Here is a 21,580-nt window from a genome sequence, read left to right on the forward strand (position 1 = left end):
GTCACATCTACAGACTTAAAACTTTACACTCTAGTTTATTTAAAGAACAATAATTCTACGAATCTAAACTGAATTATCTCTTAATAATACATTACTCAAATCCCGGTCCCGAACCCATAGCATTTAACCAATCAGTTCCCAAAGTTTCACCAATCTCATCAAATTTTACTTCATCTCCATTAATAATGACACCATTATTATTTAAATTTTGACCATTTTGACCATTAATTCCATTTTGATTAATACCTGATGATGTAGTTGGTAAATTTTGAAAATCATCTAATAATAAATTCGTTGAAAAGAAAGAATCATCTATAACGTTGTTGTCGGTTGTTGTTGGGAATTTGAATTGATCTTGTAGAAATTTTTGATTATTTTGTGGCGGTGGAGGTTGTTGTTGTTGTGGTGGCTGAGGTGGTATTTGAACTTGTTGAACGGGTAATGATGAAAATAATGCTTCTAATTGAGCACTGTTGTCTCCAGATATTTGAGGAGGTATTGGTTGTTGTGGAAGTGGTTGTTGTTGCTGTTGTTGTTGTTGTTGTCGCTGAGCTGGTGGTTTTTGCTGTTGTTGTTGCAAATTAGGTTGAGGTTGTTGTAGATTTTGTTGTGGGTTCTGCGGTTGTTGGGAATCTTTTTGTTGTTGTTGTTGTTGTTGGTGTTGTTGTTGTAAATATCTTTGTCTTTGTAGATTGTTTTGATTTTCCATTTGTAAAAGAGTCATTTGATAAGCATCAAGTGATTGTATATTACTTTTAGCTCCTTGCTGTTGATTATTTGGTTGTTTTTGAGCTTGATTAGGTTGAGGTTGGTTATTAGCAATATTCAGTTTTGGTGATAAATTTTGGCTGTTTCTATGAGGAGTTGCACCGTTTCTTGTAGGTGGTGGTTGTGATGAGTTTGACGGTGTAGTTTTAGCTTGATTTTGACGTTGTTGTTGTGCTTGCAATTGTTGTTGTTGTTGTTGAGGTGTTAATTGTTGCGTAGGTATTGGTTGATTTATCATATTAGTTGAAGCTTGCATAGGATTTTGACCTTGAGTATTAGATATAAAGCCTGGAGGTTGCTGCATTCTTTGTTGATTTGATTGTTGCTGTTGTTGTTGTTGTTGTTGCTGGTGTTGTTGCATCATTGCTTGTTGTTGGAATTGTAGTTTTAATTGTTGTAGCCTAGCTTGTTGTTGCATTTGATTGACATTAGATTGATTTTGTTGTTGTTGTTGTTGAGGAGTTGTAGAATTGGTTTTATTAGTTGGAGTTTTGGCAGGTACTTGAACTGGTGTTCCTTGTTGTTGGTGGGGAGTAGTTGATTCAGTTGTTTTACTATTCTTCGCATTCTGACTTTTTGACCCTTTACGACCTTGGGTGTTAGGTTGAGATCTTTGTCGCTGATGTTGTGGTTTACTAGGTTGTGTCATTGGAGTTTGTTGCTGAGAGGAAGGTGCCTGTTGTTGTGATGGTTGTTGAGATGACTGTCGAGATATTTGTTGTAGACCTTGTGTAGCAGTTGGTTGAGGTTGCCCTGGTTTTGGTTTTTGTTGCAGTTGTTGTTGTTGTTGTTGTTGTTGCTGAGATTGCGGGTTATTTTGAAGTGGGATTTGATGTTGTGGTTGTTGTCTGGGAGGTTGTTGCAAATTCATCTGCTGGTTCATCTGCTGATTCATTTGTTGGTTCATTTGTTGATTCATTTGTTGTAAATGTTGATGTTGCTGTTGTTGTTGCTGAAATTGTTGAGTTTGTTGAGCTTGTTGTTGTTGTTGCCTTTGAATCATTCTTTTCTGTAATAAAATTTGTTGTTGTGGTGATAATAGATTATTATTTAAAACAGGATTTAATTGAGGATTAATTGCGCTTTGCATACTCCATAAAACAGACCACCATTCTTGTAAAAATTCTTCATCTTGTTCATCATTATAATTATTTGAATAATTGGAATCTTTTTGTTTTTTATTTTGAATCAATTGTGGTGGTGGTGCAGTTTTAGTTTCTAATAATAATGAAGAAGCTGTTTCATCATGACCATTTTTTTTCAAATACGAATATAATTGATGTATTAGCAATTGATGAGAATTATTGGGAGGATTTGATGACATCGTTTTCTTGTGACTATTTTAATTCATTTATCCGAATAGTAAAGTAATGATGATAATTTAATTGATGATACAAAAATTTCTTTTGGTGTAATTATTATATGTTGGAATTATAATTTTTTTCATGCAATACAATACTAGACTGTTATAAATAAATAGTCTATTTTGTATTCTATTGTTTTAAAAGTTGAAAAAATAAAAATAAAAGATAAAAATATTTCTTAAACTTATAAAAATTTCGTATATTATTTTTACTTATTATAAAACACTAACAATACTCACAATAAATATACGAATTATATTGGTTAGATAAACATAATTAACTATACATAGATAAGAAGTTACATATATTTTATACACATGCTCAAGTGTATCAAATATTTTGTTTTCAAGTTTATAGTTTTGCTTCTTTTAGATTTTGATGAACATTTCAATTAATTATACTAGCCTAATGAATCGTTATAAATTTGTTTGTCGTTACAATTTAATGTCTAAAGATAAAAAAAAAAAAATAAAAATTAATCAATTATCATGTGAAAAATATTATAATTATTATAAAAATTGAATGATTGCTTAGTATAGTATAAATTTGTAAAATCAGCTATTTAGTAAGTATCTAATACTAACTGCTCTCAATAGCTGTTAGATTTGAACCAATATTAGATGTTTATTTATTGATTTGTTTATACTGAGACTAAGTTTTAGTAGAGTATATGTATGTATCATTTTTCAAGATTCGATTTGAAGATTTGTCGATCTCGAATAGATATTGCATAAAACTGATTAAGCAATAGTTTCAGATGAACTCCAGGATATTGATACAATGCAGTTGTGTAAACGAAATACTCAATTAATCGAGAATTCAATTCGACCCTAACTGTAGAAAAAAATGTTTTTTCTTGAATGTTGCGGTACGGATGTGGATGTATGGCGGTACGGATGTCAGGATGCGCTACAGTTAGGGTCGAATTGAAAGGTGGCTCAATTAATTGCTCTTTAATTAGGATCTACCTTGATTCAATTTTCGTAAAAAAGTTTAAAGAGGTGGCTTTAACCCCACATTTAAAGATTGTTTTTCAAACAGTGCGGGTTTTTTTAGAGCCAAATTTAACAACATGAGCTTATATTCACAATATAAGAGCTATAAAACATTTCCTAAATTAACGTGAATAGCTTTTGGTTGTGTATACATAGTTAAACCATATTCTCCTAATTCTCTACCTACACCTGATAATTTAACACCTCCAAATGGTATATGAACATCTGAATCATTTGATGAGTTAATCCATACCATACCTGCTTCAATTTCTGAGGCCATGGTATGAGCTACTACTAAATCTTTTGTGAAAATAGCTGAACCCAAACCGTATGAAACATTGTTTGCTAATTCCAAGGCTTCTTCATCAGTTGAAAATTTACCTACTGATACTACTGGTCCGAAAATTTCTTCTTGAACGATTCTCATATTTGGTTTAACATCAGCAAAAATAGTAGGTTTAATAAAAAATCCTTTTGATAAATCTCCCTCTGTGTTGGCTTCACCACCTAATACAACTCTTGCACCTTCTTTTTTACCAATATCAATATAATTCAAAACTTTATCACGTTGTTGTTCTGATACTTGTGGTCCAACAACTGCATCTTCTTCAAACATGGTACCTTGTTTGTAATCTTCTTTGACATGTTTTGATAATAAATCCAAGAATTTCTCATATATGGTTTCCTGAACATAAATTCTTGAGGTAGCAGTACAGATTTGTCCTTGATTTGACATAATACCAATAGCTGCCCATTTAACGGCTTGATCTAAGTCGGCATCTGCTCTAATGATTAATGGAGATTTACCACCACATTCCAAAGTAACAGCTTTCATTGTATCTGAGGCAGCTTTTGAAATTAATTTACCAGTTGCTGTTGAACCTGTAAATGCAATCTTGGCAACATCAGGATTAACACATAAAGCAGTACCTGCTGTTTTACCGTATCCTGAAATAATATTAACCACACCTGGTGGGAATCCAACTTCTTTGAATAATTTAGCGACATGTAATAATGATAGTGGAGTAATTTCTGAAGTTTTTAATACAATAACATTACCAGCAGCTAAAGCAGGTGCTAATTTCCAAGCAGCCATTGCTAATGGATAATTCCAAGGAACAATTTGTCCAATTATCCCTAAAGGTTCATGAACAGTATATGCTAATTTTTTTGGATCATTTTGTATAACTTTACCAGTGATTTTATCTGCCCACCCAGCATAATATCTAAAACAACTAACACACTCATCAATATCATAAACTGCATTTTGTTCTTTTGTCTTTCCTGAATCCCAAGCTTCAATTGATCCAAAATAATCTCTTTGTTCTTCTAATTTATCAGCTATTTTGTTTAATAATATACCTCTTTCAACACCAGTTGATTTTTTCCATGATTTAAAAGCTGTTTTGGCTGCATTGACTGCAATTGTAACATCTTCATCTTCTGCTGCATATACAGAAGCATTTACTTCACCAGTTGATGGATTTATTGAATCTATTGTGTTACCATTTTTGGATTTAACGAACTCATTATTGATAAATAACCCAGTTGGTTGTTCGATTTTAGTACCATCAGGTAATGTAACATCAACAGTTAAAGGTAATGACATTTTTGTATGAAAGAATTGAATATTTAGTCTTGTGGTGATTGAGAATTGATTAAATTTAAAATTGAACTTGTTTTTATATAATTTGAACAATTTTAAAATATTGATTTGTTAGTGTTGAAATTTATAAAAGAAAAAATGGAATTATACTCCGTTTTAAGATATAAATTTATGAAAAATAATCAACAAATTATTGTACATTTTTATTGTTATTATCAGTTAAGTTTAATTAATCATAAGTAAAGATACGCAATTAATTTTACTCAAAAGAAAGGGTTCAATTTTGTGTAGACTTTCTTTCGAATTTAGCGGTTACTTAATTAAGTAAGTAAAGCGGCTTCTAGAATTTGTGACCTTTCTGATACCTCCGTCGCTAATAATGAACTACGTAGTATATAAAAAATTTAATTGTACATGTCGAAATTAAAGAAGAAAAAATTAATAAGAAATCTAGTTTATTAGGAAATGGTAAATTTTAGAGAGCTGGCTCGTTTGAATTACAAGATATTCATAGTTGAGTCTAAACTTTTTGACATTCATAAAATCTATTATTTATCGAAAATACATATTCAGAATCATAATTTAGTTCCCAAATTAACATGTATAGCTTTTGGTTGAGTATACATAGTTAAACCATATTCTCCTAATTCTCTACCTACACCTGACATTTTGACGCCTCCAAATGGTATATGAACATCTGAATCATTTGATGAATTAATCCATACCATACCTGATTCGATTTCTGCAGCCATTGTGTGAGCAACAACCAAATCTTTAGTGAAAATCGCAGCACCTAAACCGTAATTTGTGTTATTTGCTAAAAATAATGCTTCATCATCTGTGGTGTATTTACCTACCGATACAACTGGACCAAAGATTTCTTCTTGAACAATGGTCATTTCTGGTTTAACATCTGCAAAAATGGTTGGTTTAACGAAGAAACCTTTTGATAAATCACCTTCAGTGTTGGCTTCACCACCTAATACAACTCTAGCACCTTCCTTTTTACCAATATCAATAAATCTTAAAACTTTATCACGTTGTAATTTTGAGACTTGCGGTCCGACAATTACTCCATCAGTATTAAACATAGTACCTTGTTTGAATTTTGATTTGACGTGAGTAGCATATGCTTCCAAGAATTTTTCATATATTGACTCTTGTACGTAAATTCTTGATGTAGCAGTACAAATTTGTCCTTGATTTGACATAATACCAATAGCTGCCCATTTAACGGCTTGATCTAAATCAGCATCTGCTCTAATGATTAATGGAGATTTACCACCTAATTCTAAAGTAACAGCTTTCATTGTATCTGAAGCAGCTTTTGATATTAATTTACCAGTAGCTGTTGAACCTGTAAATGCAATTTTAGCGATATCTGGATGAACACACAATGCTGTACCAGCAGTGGCTCCATAACCTGAAATGATATTAACAACACCTGGTGGGAATCCAACTTCTTTAAAAAGTCTTGCAACGTTCAACAACGATAATGGAGTAATTTCTGAAGTTTTTAAAATAATTACATTACCAGCAGCTAAAGCAGGTGCTAATTTCCAAGCAGCCATAGCTATTGGGTAATTCCATGGAACAATTTGTCCAACAATTCCTAATGGTTCATGAACAGTATATGCTAATTTTTTTGGATCATTTTGAATAACTTTACCAGTAATTTTATCTGCCCAGCCAGCATAATATCTGAAGACTGAAATACAAATATCAACATCAAAAACTGCGTTGGTTGTTTTATTTTTTCCAGAGTCCCATGCTTCAATAGCACCAAATAAATCTCTTTGTTCTTGTAATTTATCAGCGATTTTATTCAATAAGATCCCTCTTTTAACACCAGTAACTTTTTTCCAATGTTTAAAGGCTTCTTTTGCTGCTTTTACTGCAACATCAACATCCTCTTTTTCTGCTGCATAAACTGAACCATTAACTTCACCAGTTGATGGATTTATTGATTCAATGGTTTTACCATTAATTGATTTGATAAATTCATTATTGATGAATAAACCTGATGGTTGATTAAATTTTTGACCATCTGGTAAAGTAACTTCGTATTCTAATGGAATTGACATTTTGATTGATCGTGGGAAAAATGTTCAATGGATTTGAATTTTGATTGAATACTTATTTTTCAAAATATTTATAACAATTAATTGAAAGTATGGCTTACTAATACAGTTGAAACTCTGAAAAATTAGAACCTGACTTTGTCAATAAAAGCTTTGTGTATATTGGTATGTTGTAAATAATATTTTATTATTTTTAAGATTCTTTCAGTATTCGTAAATTAAATTTGTCCCTCTCCATATTTCAAAAATTTCAATAAGAAGCGCATTGAATATACCATTTTGAGAAATTACAATTACGCGGGTGTTTGACTTGAATTTATAAGGAAATTTTTGTGAACTTCGAAGTGAGCTGGCCAAAAGGCTGCTGTTTACAAAGCTGTTTTAGTAAGATCAAGTTTAAATAGATAGACTGCCAGGCAATGGTTCCGAAACAAAATTATGTAGATTAATGTATTCAAATCTAGCATACATTTTCAAAATTCAAAAATAATAATTTTTTAACTTCGCGGATACACGATCGGTTTTATATTAATGAATAAGGAAAATGATCTCCGATCTTGTGGAATTGATAATGAGAGATTTTAAAAATTGAAAAATTAGCCAAATATAAACTAAATTAGTTATAATATATGATATAATTCTGCTTTATTTGTATTTTTACAGTTCTTAAGATCTAGAAAAAATTATGAAACACAGTCAAAATCAGCTACCAAATGGACGGATTTTGATTTTTTTATTAAATTTCAGTCAAATACGGCTTAGGTATTACTCATTAAAATGTTTCTCAACAGCTAATTAACCATTGAATAAAAATAGTACTCGGCACTTTCCATCCATTTCACATTCTAAGTTTTAATCATCAATAGTTACTTAAAAAATGGATTTTTCAACATTTACTAATCAAAGTCCAGCTCATAATGATTTCAGAAGTGATACTTTCACAACTCCAACGTTATCAATGGTGAACTCACTAGCAACTACAAGTTTAGGAGACGCAGTATACAATGAAGATGATAAAACTACTCAATTGGAGAAAAAAGTAGCAGAACTTACAGGGAAAGAAGCAGGTTTATATTGTGTTTCAGGTACTTTAAGTAATCAAATTGCAATGAGAGTTAATTTATTTCAACCTCCATATAGTATATTATGTGATGCAAGAGCTCATGTTTATGTTCATGAAGCTGGTGGGATGTCTACTTTAACACAAGCAATGCCCCAAACGATCATGCCAAAGAATGGTATACATCTAACTTTAGAAGATGATATTCTACCAAATTTTATACCTGATGATGGTGAAATTCATTCTGCTCCTACAAAATTGATATGTCTTGAAAATACATTACATGGTATGATTTTCCCAATAGAAGAGATCAAAAAAATATCAAATTTTTGTAAAGAAAATGATGTTAAATTACATTTAGATGGTGCAAGAATATGGAATGCAAGTGCAGAAACAGGAATAAGTTTAAAAGAATATTCAATGTATTTCGATAGTGTATCATTATGTTTATCAAAAACTTTGGGAGCACCGGTAGGAACTGTTTTAGTAAGTGATAAAAAATTTATATTAAAAGCTAATCATTTTAAAAAGCAAAATGGTGGAGGGATTAGACAAAGTGGATTATTAGCAAGTATGGCAATTGTTGCAATTGATGAAAATTTCGAAAAATTAAAAGATACTCATAAAATGGCAAAAGAATTAGGTGAGTTATGCGAATCCAAAGGAATAATATTGGAGCATCCAGTACAAACAAATTTTGTTTTTGTGGATATAGCTGCAAATAAGATAAGTCCATCAAAATTAATAGAAATTAGTGATAAATATGGTGTTAAGATTTATTCAGGTAGAGTTTCATTTCATTATCAAATATCTCAAGATTCATTTGAGAAAGCTAAAAAAGTTATAGTAGAAGCTTTTGATTATGCAAAAGAACATCCATTTGAAGAAGTTCATAATTTCAAGTTTTATACTGCGGAAAATAAGTGAAACGCTAATGATTAAGTAGAATGTAAACATTGTAATAATTTATAGTATAATTGAACATTCAATACTGAGCTGATCAATAATTCTCTATTTCCTATCCATCATTCACAATTATTACAATATAGTTGACTTGATAGTGTAAAAGTAATGCTACCAAAAAAGTTGAACTGAGAATTCATTTCTAAAAGTTTCAATACCATAAGTATCAATGGATGTCTAAACCCAATGTGATTTTGTATATAACAACAATCACTAAGGATCTCATAGAATACCTCCAAGATGATTACAATTTTGAAATAGCATTAAGGTTGTTAGACGATTTGAAACTACAATCAGCAATACAAAATTTGAAAACTCCATTCAAGTATAAACAACTAGTATCGAATTTGTTTTCAAGATATGTTTTAAATAAACAAATTCATAAACCAGTTTTTTCAAAATTAGAGTATCTGTTTAATCAATATGGCAAACCATCCATAAAAGGTATTAATTTTAATTCAAGTTCATCCAATGATATTATTGCAATAGCTATTACCGGTTCAGAAGCATCTATAGGAATTGATTTATCTCATTCATCACAAAACTTATCACCAACAGATTATATGGAGCAATTCAAACCCATATTCAATGAGAGAGAGGTTGGTAAAGTTGACAGTTATTTCAAATTTAATCACTTTTGGACTTTGAAAGAAGCATTTACAAAATTGTTAGGATGCGGATTAAATCTCGATTTGTCTAAATTTTACTTTAATACTGATGCATTCAATGATAAAGATTATAGAGTTTTCAACAAAATAGGGAAGAATGAATCTACTTTGTTAGATATCAGATGGTGTGAGGACATCGAACTAAATGCTGATCTATTATTTCAAGAAGCAAATGTGCTTGTCAAAAATCTAGAAAATCGATTTAGCTGCTATAGTACAATATTAGAGTATTCAAATGGCAAACTTCCGGTAATTTGTTCAATTATCACTCAAAAAAAGGTTAATATAGAATGTATAGAAATTGATTTCTTAACAGTATTACAGAATATATAAAATTTGCTACCAGTCGATTTCTTTTGCAACCAGAACTGACCAAGCTACAAATATTATGTTGATCTTAGAAAAAAAAAAAAATACAAGTAAGCTATTCAATCTACAAGACTGATATTTGATAAAACCCAAACATTATTATTAACCTTACTCTATATTCATATAAAAATTTACCCCAAATAAAACCTAAATTAATAAAACACCCATAATTGCACCAAAAGCAACCATACCATAATTTGCATAATTTGAATCTACTAAATTATTTCCCAAATTAGCAGCAGTTGAACCTGAACTTGAACTTTTAGTAGATTTTGAATCACCAGTTCCACTTGAGCTTGAACCACTTGCTTTACTTGATTCTGTACCACTTGTTTCAGTTGATTCTTCTGAAGTAGATACATTACTTGTATCAGCACCACCACCATTAGTTGAGTTACGATGATTAACACCACCTGAAGCTGGAGAAGTGCCATTTATATGACCAACTGTTGAATTACCGGCTGAATTACCACCAATTAAAGAATCAGTAGGTTCGGATTCATCACTTGCAGTTGGATCTTCAGTTTGTTCATTATCATCAGTTGTTTCACTACCAAAACCAAGAAATTCAGTGCTTTCAGCTAATGACTCATTATTTGTTTCGGTTTCGTCTGTAATATTTGAATCATCAATACTACCTGTTTCTGTAATAAATGAAGAATCAAATGATGATGAGTCAGCTCTTTTAAATAAATTTAATTTGGATTTATCAAATATGTTCTTTGCGTTAGTTGAAATAACGACGGAACAAATGATAGTTAAAGTTGAAAATCTCATTTTGAAGTGGTTGGTGATAAGTAATTGAAAAAGTTAAAAACTGAAAGAATTAAAAAATATTAAAATATTTGAAAATATCGATGTTATATATATCAAAAATTTATCAATTAACGCGTCATTCTTAATTTTTGCCTCATTTACGAATTGGTTCTGAGATTCCACAAATTGAGGTTATTTTTCAAATGTGTATTGTTTACGTTTTATAATTTTATTTATTTTTAATGCGGGGGGTTTAAATTAATAAATTAATCAATAGATATAAAAAGACTTATAATATTTTCATTACACCTTTTATTTCATAATATGTCCCTGACCTCTATATTTTTCAGTACTAGAGACCGTAGAATTCATTTGCGAATCAGTTTGAGTTTCAGTTAAAAAAACTTTATACCAATTCGTCAGGGCTATCAGATCTATGTATGTTGAGATATTTGTTCTATAAAATCTGGGGTAATAACGACTAAAAAAGCAAAATCTAATTTTTAATGAATAATGAATAAATTTGAAAAAAATTATAAGTAATAGAACATTTTATTGTTCAAAAAAAATTATTATAGGCTATGCTATTATTATTGTTATTTATAATATTAATGTAATTTGAATCGATTGTCCAACATTTATCTCCTCAAAAATTTTAAGTACATTAAAAAAAAAGAAACGTAAGCCACTTTTTGTTAAATTATTGTTACCGAATTAATGATCAGCCCATGTGAATTCAACTTTATCAACCCAACAGCTTTAAAACCACGAGGTCTTTTGTTGTTCAGAAGATTGATCGATAATTATCTTCGTAAATGTAGTATTAATTAACCTTTTCTTAAATTCAGGTACCAAAATATTAAACGCAAAATAAATTTCTTGGGAAAACAATTAACATTATATGCAGTATAAATGTGGAAAATTAATGTGAACTTTCAGCCAATACTTCAATTCACAGCACTTAAAGGATTCTCCAAAATAACTGCAAGCATGAAGTTGGTGGGGCTAGTCAAAGAAAAATATTCATTTGAAAATGTTTATTGAAGTATAGTTCTTATATATATATATAGTTAGACAAAAGTATGTAGCAAGTTGTTCGCTTATACTAAAAGGGCACCAACAAAAGCCCCCAAAAGAATTAAACCGGAATTTGGATCTCCTCTAGAATTACCAGCACCTTGATGAGATGAGGTGGAATTAGACCCTCTTGTTGAACTTGAACTTGTATGATGTCTACCATTCCCAACTCCTCCTCCAATGTATCTAGTATTAGTTGTAGAACCTGACCCATTTGAACCTCCTGAACCATTGCTTGATCCACCATTTGATCCACCTCTGGTTCCAGAACCACTGCTCGATCCTTCACTAGAGCCACCGCTTGATCCTTCACTTGAACCACCACTCGAGCCACCGCTAGATCCTTCACTTGAACCCCCACTAGATCCATGACCAGAACTACCACTAGATCCGTGACTAGAGCTACCACCAGAGCCATGACTTGAATAACCACCAGAGCCATGAGTTGAAAATCCTCCCAATCGTTTTAGTGTACCATATTGAGAAGTACCATTAATGTGAGTAATGCCTTCTAGGTCACCACCATTAATTGATTTCACATTAGCATTTGTAGGTGTCTCTTCTATATCACTATCTCTTTTCTTTGGATCTAGGTTTTTTATACCGAATAATGACAAACCATTAATTGAAAGAGTTGTTGAACTAATAATAAGTAAAGTAGAAATTTTCATATATTTTTGACGGACTATGAATAAGCCTGTTTAAGTAAGTTAATGAGTGGAATAATGATAATCGAATTTGTAAAAAGTGATGATTATGAAAGATATAAATACAAGTGAGACAGATCACCCATGCCTTATTTGAAAAGGCATTGTACAGACGATTTGAAAATTTTATAATGACAGAAAGAGTAAAATTAAAAAATTAAGAGGTTTTGCATAATAATTAATCAATTGATATTTTACGAGGTCATTTGAATTTAACAGGACAGGTCAAGTTCTTAGCCCCAACTATCTTTTTCTCTTATAAGTGCAATCTTATACAATCTGTTTTTCTCTAAATAATCAAATAAGACCATAACATTATAGAAGTTGATGAGATGCAGAAAAACACTCTTGTTAGTTCCACTTTCAAATCTATATATTGTTACAAAATTAAACTAAAATTTACGAACGTCATTTCTTGGCTTAGACTTTATCACTAAAATCAGTATTTAAATGGAAGTTGAATAATTGCGAACCAGTTTTTTTTTAATCAGAATTTATCATGCTTTTGAACAAATGCACACGGCTGTGCATTCATTGAAATTTCTTTGAAATGATTATCGGTCCGAACTGAAAACTTCACTCAAAATGCTTGTGCACAAAACATTTAATTTTTATTGAAATTGTTTTAAGTTCCAATATCGTGCCAAATTACTGTGTTCTTCTAAGGTCTATTATTATTTTTTCTCCACGTTTTTAACATGACCTTAATCATACGAGCAATATCCTTAAACTACAACGAATATAGGTCACCTATTAACATGATGATTTTAGTATTAATTGATGTTGTTGTACGGATGTAGATTTGTCGTGAAACTCAAACTGAGACATCAATCACAATTTTTACATAAAACACGACAATTATTCACTTGCCAGAATTTTTAATTTATGTAATTTTCAAATGTCATTACTTCATTCAAAGCATGAGAAATTTTTCAATAGATGTTTGATTGCATTACCATCTCATGCTGCTTCTGAAGATTCCAATAAATTAGCGATAATTTATTTTTGTTTACAAGGGTTAGAAATTTTGAATAAATTTAATTTAACAAAAGAAGAATGTAAATATCACGAAGAATTTATATGGAGTCAATTCTATTTAGAACATGACGACTTTGCAACATTTAGATCAACTTCATACTACAAAGATACTGGGGCATATGATTTTGGTAACCTATCGGCCTGTTTCTTTGCTATTGCAAGTCTAATCACCTTAAATTCAAATCTTGAAAAATTACATAAGAATAAGTTAATGAAATATTTACAAAACTGTCAAATTAAGGATGGTATAAACAAAGGAGGATTTGTGCCGTCTTATGAAGTAAACTTTGGTGAATCAGATTTAAGACAATGTTACATGGCTTTACTTATTCGGCAAATTTTGTTGGAAAAAGAAAATAAGTTAGAAAATGATATAGATTTAGAATCATTACAACTGTTTATATTAGACAGGTTGAATGTAAATGGTGGATTCAGCTCTACAATAATGGATGAACCTCATTTGGGATTTACATTTTGTGCCATAGCGTCTTTGAAGTTGCTCAAATACCCCTTGCTAGAATTAGAAAAGACTAAAGAATGGTTAATTCATAGACAAACTTCATATCCTTCAATACTACATAATCAATTTAATTATGAATATCACAAACAAGAAGATATCGGTGGATTTAATGGTAGAGAAAACAAACTAAGTGATACTTGTTATTCTTGGTGGTGTACTGGGAGTTTAGCGTTAATTGATTCTAAAAACCTAATATATTTTGATACCCAAACGGCTGAAGAATTTTTGTTGAATAAAACGCAAAATTCTTTACTTGGTGGTTTTAGTCCCCGACCTTTTGGTACACCAGATCCAATGCATTCATTCTTAGCATTAGCAAGTTTATCACTTTGGAACAATCAAAAATATCAATTAAATGAAATAAATATGTTATATGTAATTTGTAAGAAAAATATATCAACTATTTAGGTTTGTGTTACCAATTTTTAAGACTACTCTTTTTCAGTATTAATACTTTCCACATTTCAACAACTACCAAACTTTTACCCTCCATGATCATTAAATGTCATCAATACTGACCTCTAATGAAGTATCTCATAAAGAGAATAAGAAGGTCATACCACAAAAGACTCCCGATGCTGCTGCTCATTTAGTATCTGGAGCAATTGCTGGTTTAGTGTCAGCAGTAACATTACAACCATTTGATTTATTAAAAACTAGATTACAACAACAACAACATACCAATAAACATGAAGTTAGAACATCACTAGTGAAAGAATTAAAGAAGTTAACCAAAATTAAAGATCTTTGGCGTGGAACTTTACCATCAACATTAAGAACATCAATTGGAGCAGGATTATATTTTACAATATTATCAAAAATGAGATCGAATTGGGCAATATACAAGAAGAAACATAATCAGAATGTTGATACCAAATCTGAATCTTCAGTATTACCAAAATTAACGCCAATGGAGAATTTAACTACTGGATTTGTTGCAAGAGCAATTGTGGGTTATATAACAATGCCAATAACTATAATTAAAACAAGATTTGAAAGTAATTTATATAATTATAATTCAATGTATGAAGGTATACTGGGGATTTACCTAGATGATAAAAAGACAAATCATGGATCTATTAAGAATTTTTTCAGAGGTTCAATTGTAACATTAGCAAGAGATTGTCCATATGCTGGATTATATGTTTTATCATATGAACTGTTTAAAAATGATATTTTACCATTATTTATACCGAAACATTTTGGAGGTGATCATCATTCAAGTTTAATAAATTCAACAGCAGCTGTATTGGGAGCTGTAACCTGTACAACAATTACAGCGCCATTTGATGCAATCAAAACAAGATTACAATTAACCAAAAATGGAACAATGTGGAATACTTTTAATACTTTAATTCATGAACAAGGTGGGATCAAAAATTTATTTAGAGGTTTAAGTTTAAGATTAGGTAGAAAAGGTGTAAGCGCTGGAATAAGTTGGTGTATATATGAAGAATTAATAAAATCAAATTTTACCAAAAAGCATTTTGCATAAGAATGACAACTTAGAACATGACAACTTAGAACATGACAACTTAGAACATGTATATAGTTAAATTTAAAGGTTTCTTTATAATAAGTTTCTGTAATATATTTTATTTGCAATTTCGTCCTGATATCTAAACATAATAATTTTTTCTTTTAATTCTATCCGCTGGAAAATTTATAATGTGGAGATAATTAAATCAACTTTTTACAACATCTGAATACAACTCAACTATGAACGACGAATTAATCAATAGTGCTGTTACATTCTTGAAAGATCCTAATGTGGCTTCATCACCATTAACCAAGAAGATAGAGTTTTTAGAATCAAAAGGTTTAAATCAACAAGAAATTGAAGAAGCTTTAAAAAGAGTTAATGAACCAAGTACAACTACCGCATCAAGTTCTTCCACTTCCACTTCAACTCCTACTCAATCACAATATTCATCACAACCATCATTACCTTTAGATTATTATAACGTTGCGCCACCTATTCCAGAAAGATCATGGAAAGATTATTTTATAATGGCAACTGCAACAGTAGGAGTAACTTATGGTTTATATCAAGTTATATCAAAATATTTAGTTCCGTCAATTATACCTCCATCACAGTCATCAATAGAACAAGATAAAGAAGTTATAAATGAAGAATTTTTGAAAATTGATAAAATTTTAGAACAGCTTACTAAAGAACAAGAAGAAATCAAAATATCAAATGAAGAAAAAATTAAAGATATTGATACAGTAATTGAAAATATTAATGATTTTTTAACAAAATATAATAAAGATAAGTTGAAATTTGACGATGATTTAAGATTAATGAAATTAGAAGTTGATAATTTAAGTAATAGCATTGAAAAAAATATGAGATTAAGTAAGGAAAATATTAATGATGAATTATCTGGGTTAAACACTGAATTACAAAGTTTAAAGAACTTGATAAAGATAAGAGGTGAACAATCTCAAAGTTCTAATGGTGGTGCATCATCAAGAAATATTGCACCAGTTTCATCAATACCTTCAGCAAGTGATATTTTAAAAAGAGCAAAAGCTAAAGCAGAAGAACCAAAAGAAAAAGCTGCAAGCCCAGAAGTTACTGCAGCAAAGCCACCACTTGAAAGATCAGAAAGTATAACTAAGGGGAGTGTTACAGCTGCAGGAATACCATCTTGGCAATTAAAACATAAAGAAGAAGAAATTGAAAAAGAAGGTTCAGGAGCATTACCAAATGAGGAAGTAGTTAATAATAAAATCAAACTGGCAGGTATACCATCATGGCAATTAAATAGTAATGAAAAGAAAGATATACCTTCATGGCAAACAAATTCATCTACATAGACTATTTAGTAATATAATATAATAATATTTTAGTGTAATATAATATNAAAAAAAAAAAAAAAAAAAAAAAAAAAAAAAAAAAAAAAATTCAACAATTCAATTTTTCTGAAACAACAACCACATTTTAATCAAAAGGTTTAAACTTCATTTTTTTTTGTATTATATCATTATTAGTATTCTTTCCTTTATTTGGTAATAGTTTTATTTCATTTTAATTTTATTTTTAGTTAAGGTTTTTTTTTTTTTGGTTCACATTTGGGATTATTAAGTTTGTTTTTTTCATTTTTTAAATTAGAATACTGCATTTATTAGTTATGTCATCTACAACCACTATTTATCCAAAAAGGCAATTAGAATCAATACCTTTCAATAATCAATTAGAAATTATTGAAAAAATTAATAAAAATCAACAACAAAATCAAAAATATCAAAGTTATATCAGACCAAACCAAAACCAAAATCAGAGATATAATCAAACTCATGCACAGCAAAATAAATATGCTTTAGCTGCCGTTGCAGCAGCTGCAGCTGTTCAACATCAACAACAGCAAACATATATTTTACAACAACAAGCTGCATTAGCTCAAAAACAACAACAACAAAAACAACAACAACAACAACAACAACAACAACAACAACAGCAACAACAGCAGCAACAACAACAACAAAAACAACAAGCTCAACAGTATGCTCAACAAAGACAACAGCAATATCTTCAATATAAACCACCACAACAAATGTATCAACCTCAGGTCTTTGCTGATAATTTAGATCAAAATACAACTGGAGGAAGTTTGAAAACAAATTTTTTAAACGGTAGTACTCACTCCATAAATTCATCATCATCATCAAATTCACCATCAATAAATTCAACTTTTAATACAAATATAGTTAATGCTAAACAAAATTCACCACCAAGTTTATTATTATCAACAACTACGATGTCGCCAACCACTACTAATTTTCTTAATTCACCATCTGCTTTTTCAACTTTCACAACTCCAACTACTGCAGCAAGTTCTGGTTCAATTTGGGGTAAACCAAATGAAAATTTTTCAAGTTCAAAAATCTGGTAAACAAAAAAAAAAAAGGGTACAAATCGGGAGAGGAATTAAAAATTGTAAAATATATTAGGTTTCCATGTCATTTATAGGGAGAGGAGTTTCAAAATTGTAAAATTACAAAATAACTTAAATAATTTAAATATATATATTAGGTTTCTATATCACTTAACCAATTTTGTTGTTGAATTTTGATGTCTAGAGTCCATATCACTTCACAAACTTTATTATATTGAGCTTCATATTCTGTAACTTCCACCAAAGAAATATCTTTGATTAGGTGATTGTATGAATTTGTTATTATTCCATTTTCTATTATACTTGATAACATTTCTTGTTGCATCAACCACACATCTTTTTCAACTATAGATTCCATCATTGATCTTTCCAGGCTAATTTGAATTTTACTGTTTGCTATCAAGATACTTGTTTTTAATTGTCTTATTTTGATATTGAGCTCTACATATTCTTTATATAATTCATCGACTTTGAAAGGTGGTGTATCACCTTCTTGAGCTTTTAAGCATTTGAAAATTAATTTTCTGATGTGGTTTACTTTTGTTATTAAATTGTTTTGAACTTTTAATGCTTCACCTAACTTCATTGGGGGAAAATCCAAAGTTTAAGAGTTAAAATTAGCTCAGATTATCTGCTTCATATACTTCTTCATAGTGATGACTCAACTATTTTGTGTTTGTTATTGTTTTTGTTTTTATTATTATTTTGCATGTTACATTCTGTTTTAAAATTTGTGACTAATTAATTATTTATTGTTTTTTATTTTGTTAGTCACTGTCTAGAAATTATAAATGGGCCTGGATATTACCTGTTAGATTTTTTTACTCAACTCCTTAATTTGATGAAGTTGGCAAATGCATTAAAATTGAGATCAGAATTGAATACTGAAAAAAATGAGATAATAAATGATTTGAAAAGAAATTTAATTATCCAAGAAGGTTTAGAACAACAAAAAGATCCAAAAAAATTATATGAACGAGCATTAGAGAAATTTGATTTATTACAAAAATTAATAATTTCAATAAATAAAACCAATATTCATTCCAAATTCGAATTTGAAAATCAAATATATACCATTGCTGAATTTATAATTTTAAAATCAGAAATTACAGATCTAATAAATTTAACAAACAACATTATAAGAGATGGCGAAGAGAAAAAACTAAATTCAAATTTAGAAATAAGATTTAAATCATGGGTTGATATAAAAAAATATGAATTAAAATTGCAAAAATTAAAAGAGAGAAAATTAGCAGTGGAGATGAAACTTGAAGAAATAAATTGGCAAGTTGATTTAATAGAATAACAAGATTTGTTTTCGGTATCAATTTAAGCTTTTTGGTTTTAATTCCATGGAATATTTGAGGTGACAAATTTTCTATTCAAATTTAAAATGTAAAATTCAATCAGTAAATTGGCACAAAGTATGAATTATTCTGTAACCCCTTAGTATGCTTTAACTATATCGATTTGTTCACTTTTTATATTTTCATTGGATTTAGAGCTTTGAGTTTTTATTGAGAGGGTTGGGCTAGGGGAAAACTTTTATATATCTGTATAAATTTTGTAAAATATATAATATATTTATTTTCATCTGTATACAACATACTTTTTGTTTTTGTGTATATGTTGTACTATAACTAGTACATTGAAGAGATTATTCTTAGGAAAATCCTTAATTTATTACTATCTAAAATAGACTACTTTTCTATATCTATATATAATATTGAGTAAGTCGTAACATTTAATTACGACTTTACTACATATGTTTAAACGGTTGCGAAAAAAAAAAAACTTCATATGTTCACAACAAAGCAAATGCTTTTCTTTTCAATACTTCATATGTTCATTATAGAATATATGTATCAAGAAGATCATAGGGTGAAAAGAGTATGTAGAGCCAATCTAGATAGTTCCACCAGGTGCCCATCCAATTTTAATTGAAAATACGCATCATGAGTGTTATATAACAATGAAATTCTGAACATTAACGAAACTAAACATTGCTTTTAATGATATATTTTTATCAACAGCAAAAGATACAAGTTTTTCAATACCTTCAAGTTGTTACCCTTTGTCCAAGTTGATAACAAACCAGTGAACAGAACAATGATATGCTTCATCACGATTTGACGAGATTTATAAATCAAAGTTAATCAATCTATCAACTCTGCTTCTAAGTGACTAAAAAAATAAGAGTGAAGTAAAAAAGTGATTACTTTTATTGTTTTCATTAACAAGCGACGCACAAATTTCGAAAAAAGTACATACATAGAAACTTAAAAAGTTTATATGAATGTGAAACTGATAATAGCAGCATATAACGCTTTTGATTTGTATATCTTGTTTGAGTATAAAGATGTACAATTACTTAAATAATAAATAATATGAAATTATTAAAATTAAAAAAAAATAATTTAAGTAGTACTGCATTCACGAAAGTTTAAAATTCAAAGATTGCTTTTACAGCGGAAAAGTGAAAATTAAAGTATCAAATAATTAAAAAAGTAGTAACACTTCAAGAATTTAGTATCTAGATTAACAAAGACCAATTGTTTCACCAAAACTTTTCAATTAAAGCAAATTTTTAATAAATCAAGGGTTCAAAAGCTTTGTACTTATATTAGTCAACGTTGCTACTCTTTTGTTATTACAAATGAAAGTTACATGCATTTACAAAGGATAGAATATTTGGTGCAAGAATTATATAGAGCCCTTAATTTCAACTGTCAAAAAACAATTAGTTATTCCAGCTCAAACCTTTTTTGACTTTAAAAATTATTGCGCGTTTGTTGGAATTATTATTCACATATTATTATTATTCTGTTTTTCGCACAAATTCTATAAAATTCCTTAAACATATTTTAATCATTAAAATTTATAAAGGGGCAATCACTTTCTTCTTTTTTAAAACATTAAAACATTAAAACATGTCATATTCAGCTATACCAGATCAACCACCAAATTATCCACCAACATCAGAAGAACAAAGACAATTTGGTGATAATATTCCAGATGATTTCAAATATTCAGTTGATGTTGCGTCATGTGATTTACCAATTAGACAAATGTTTATCAGAAAAGTTTATCTGTTATTGACTATTCAACTAATGGCTTCAGTTATTGTTGGTTATATTGTTAGATCAAATGACAGTATAAAAATATGGGCAATTGAGAACCCTTGGTTCTTGATTGTTGCATTTATTGGTAGTATTGGATTTATGATTGGTGCATTCTTTAAAGCAAGATCATATCCAGTTAATTTAATTCTACTTGGTGGATTTACATTATTCGAAAGTTTTACTTTGGGGGTGGCATGTGCTTTTGTGGATAGTGGAGTTTTAATAGAAGCTATAATGCTTACTTTAATTATTTTTATTGGATTAACTATTTTTGCATTTCAAACTAAATATGATTTCATAAGTTGGCAAGGGACTGTCGGAATGATTTTATGGGGATTGATTGGTATGGGTTTCATTATGATTTTCTTCCCTGGTAGTACATTTATTGATAATGTCTATTCATTCATTGGAGCTATTGTATTTAGTATTTATGTAATTATTGATACACAAAAGTTGATGAAAACTTGTCATTTAGATGATGAAGTTATTGCTACTATTCAATTATATTTAGATGTTATTAATTTGTTTTTATTTATATTGAGGTTATTAAATAATAACAGAGATGATTAATATATATATCTAAA

The 21,580-nt window shown here is 29.5% G+C and overlaps 14 protein-coding genes across 14 annotated transcripts; 8 read left to right on the plus strand and 6 right to left on the minus strand. All coding sequences in view use genetic code 12, as the record gives it.

Moving 5' to 3' along the window:
• Positions 1 to 91: 91 nt before the first annotated feature.
• On the minus strand, positions 92 to 2,092 carry MSS11 (Mss11p; the record flags this gene model as incomplete). The annotated part of the gene is made up of 1 exon (XM_051762573.1): positions 92 to 2,092. The coding sequence occupies one exon, from the start codon at positions 2,090 to 2,092 to the stop codon at positions 92 to 94; it is 2,001 nt and encodes a 666-aa protein (XP_051620639.1).
• Positions 2,093 to 3,230: 1,138 nt separating this feature from the next.
• On the minus strand, positions 3,231 to 4,736 carry KGF54_002128 (ALD2; the record flags this gene model as incomplete). Its single annotated transcript, XM_051762574.1, has 1 exon — positions 3,231 to 4,736. One exon carries the CDS (start codon positions 4,734 to 4,736, stop codon positions 3,231 to 3,233), a length of 1,506 nt encoding a protein of 501 aa, XP_051620640.1.
• A 572-nt stretch (positions 4,737 to 5,308) lies between these two features.
• On the minus strand, positions 5,309 to 6,817 carry KGF54_002129 (uncharacterized protein; the record flags this gene model as incomplete). The annotated part of the gene is made up of 1 exon (XM_051762575.1): positions 5,309 to 6,817. One exon carries the CDS (start codon positions 6,815 to 6,817, stop codon positions 5,309 to 5,311), a length of 1,509 nt encoding a protein of 502 aa, XP_051620641.1.
• Positions 6,818 to 7,691: 874 nt separating this feature from the next.
• KGF54_002130 (threonine aldolase) lies at positions 7,692 to 8,801 on the plus strand (the record flags this gene model as incomplete). Its single annotated transcript, XM_051762577.1, has 1 exon — positions 7,692 to 8,801. The coding sequence occupies one exon, from the start codon at positions 7,692 to 7,694 to the stop codon at positions 8,799 to 8,801; it is 1,110 nt and encodes a 369-aa protein (XP_051620642.1).
• A 209-nt stretch (positions 8,802 to 9,010) lies between these two features.
• On the plus strand, positions 9,011 to 9,838 carry LYS5 (holo-[acyl-carrier-protein] synthase; the record flags this gene model as incomplete). The annotated part of the gene is made up of 1 exon (XM_051762578.1): positions 9,011 to 9,838. The coding sequence occupies one exon, from the start codon at positions 9,011 to 9,013 to the stop codon at positions 9,836 to 9,838; it is 828 nt and encodes a 275-aa protein (XP_051620643.1).
• Positions 9,839 to 10,021: 183 nt separating this feature from the next.
• PGA39 (Pga39p) lies at positions 10,022 to 10,651 on the minus strand (the record flags this gene model as incomplete). Its single annotated transcript, XM_051762579.1, has 1 exon — positions 10,022 to 10,651. The coding sequence occupies one exon, from the start codon at positions 10,649 to 10,651 to the stop codon at positions 10,022 to 10,024; it is 630 nt and encodes a 209-aa protein (XP_051620644.1).
• A 1,079-nt stretch (positions 10,652 to 11,730) lies between these two features.
• Positions 11,731 to 12,378, minus strand: KGF54_002133 (uncharacterized protein; the record flags this gene model as incomplete). The annotated part of the gene is made up of 1 exon (XM_051762580.1): positions 11,731 to 12,378. The coding sequence occupies one exon, from the start codon at positions 12,376 to 12,378 to the stop codon at positions 11,731 to 11,733; it is 648 nt and encodes a 215-aa protein (XP_051620645.1).
• A 934-nt stretch (positions 12,379 to 13,312) lies between these two features.
• Positions 13,313 to 14,380, plus strand: CDC43 (protein geranylgeranyltransferase type I subunit; the record flags this gene model as incomplete). Its single annotated transcript, XM_051762581.1, has 1 exon — positions 13,313 to 14,380. One exon carries the CDS (start codon positions 13,313 to 13,315, stop codon positions 14,378 to 14,380), a length of 1,068 nt encoding a protein of 355 aa, XP_051620646.1.
• A 94-nt stretch (positions 14,381 to 14,474) lies between these two features.
• Positions 14,475 to 15,467, plus strand: KGF54_002135 (uncharacterized protein; the record flags this gene model as incomplete). The annotated part of the gene is made up of 1 exon (XM_051762582.1): positions 14,475 to 15,467. One exon carries the CDS (start codon positions 14,475 to 14,477, stop codon positions 15,465 to 15,467), a length of 993 nt encoding a protein of 330 aa, XP_051620647.1.
• A 224-nt stretch (positions 15,468 to 15,691) lies between these two features.
• Positions 15,692 to 16,795, plus strand: PEX14 (Pex14p; the record flags this gene model as incomplete). Its single annotated transcript, XM_051762583.1, has 1 exon — positions 15,692 to 16,795. One exon carries the CDS (start codon positions 15,692 to 15,694, stop codon positions 16,793 to 16,795), a length of 1,104 nt encoding a protein of 367 aa, XP_051620648.1.
• A 314-nt stretch (positions 16,796 to 17,109) lies between these two features.
• Positions 17,110 to 17,871, plus strand: KGF54_002137 (uncharacterized protein; the record flags this gene model as incomplete). The annotated part of the gene is made up of 1 exon (XM_051762584.1): positions 17,110 to 17,871. The coding sequence occupies one exon, from the start codon at positions 17,110 to 17,112 to the stop codon at positions 17,869 to 17,871; it is 762 nt and encodes a 253-aa protein (XP_051620649.1).
• A 136-nt stretch (positions 17,872 to 18,007) lies between these two features.
• Positions 18,008 to 18,460, minus strand: KGF54_002138 (uncharacterized protein; the record flags this gene model as incomplete). Its single annotated transcript, XM_051762585.1, has 1 exon — positions 18,008 to 18,460. The coding sequence occupies one exon, from the start codon at positions 18,458 to 18,460 to the stop codon at positions 18,008 to 18,010; it is 453 nt and encodes a 150-aa protein (XP_051620650.1).
• Positions 18,461 to 18,715: 255 nt separating this feature from the next.
• Positions 18,716 to 19,180, plus strand: KGF54_002139 (uncharacterized protein; the record flags this gene model as incomplete). Its single annotated transcript, XM_051762586.1, has 1 exon — positions 18,716 to 19,180. The coding sequence occupies one exon, from the start codon at positions 18,716 to 18,718 to the stop codon at positions 19,178 to 19,180; it is 465 nt and encodes a 154-aa protein (XP_051620651.1).
• Positions 19,181 to 20,804: 1,624 nt separating this feature from the next.
• KGF54_002140 (uncharacterized protein) lies at positions 20,805 to 21,566 on the plus strand (the record flags this gene model as incomplete). Its single annotated transcript, XM_051762588.1, has 1 exon — positions 20,805 to 21,566. The coding sequence occupies one exon, from the start codon at positions 20,805 to 20,807 to the stop codon at positions 21,564 to 21,566; it is 762 nt and encodes a 253-aa protein (XP_051620652.1).
• Positions 21,567 to 21,580: the final 14 nt, after the last annotated feature.

The sequence above is a fragment of the Candida jiufengensis genome, assembly GCF_024610255.1.
Source record: "Candida jiufengensis strain CBS 10846 chromosome Unknown scaffold4, whole genome shotgun sequence".
In the NCBI taxonomy this organism is placed as follows: domain Eukaryota; kingdom Fungi; phylum Ascomycota; class Pichiomycetes; order Serinales; family Debaryomycetaceae; genus Lodderomyces; species Lodderomyces jiufengensis.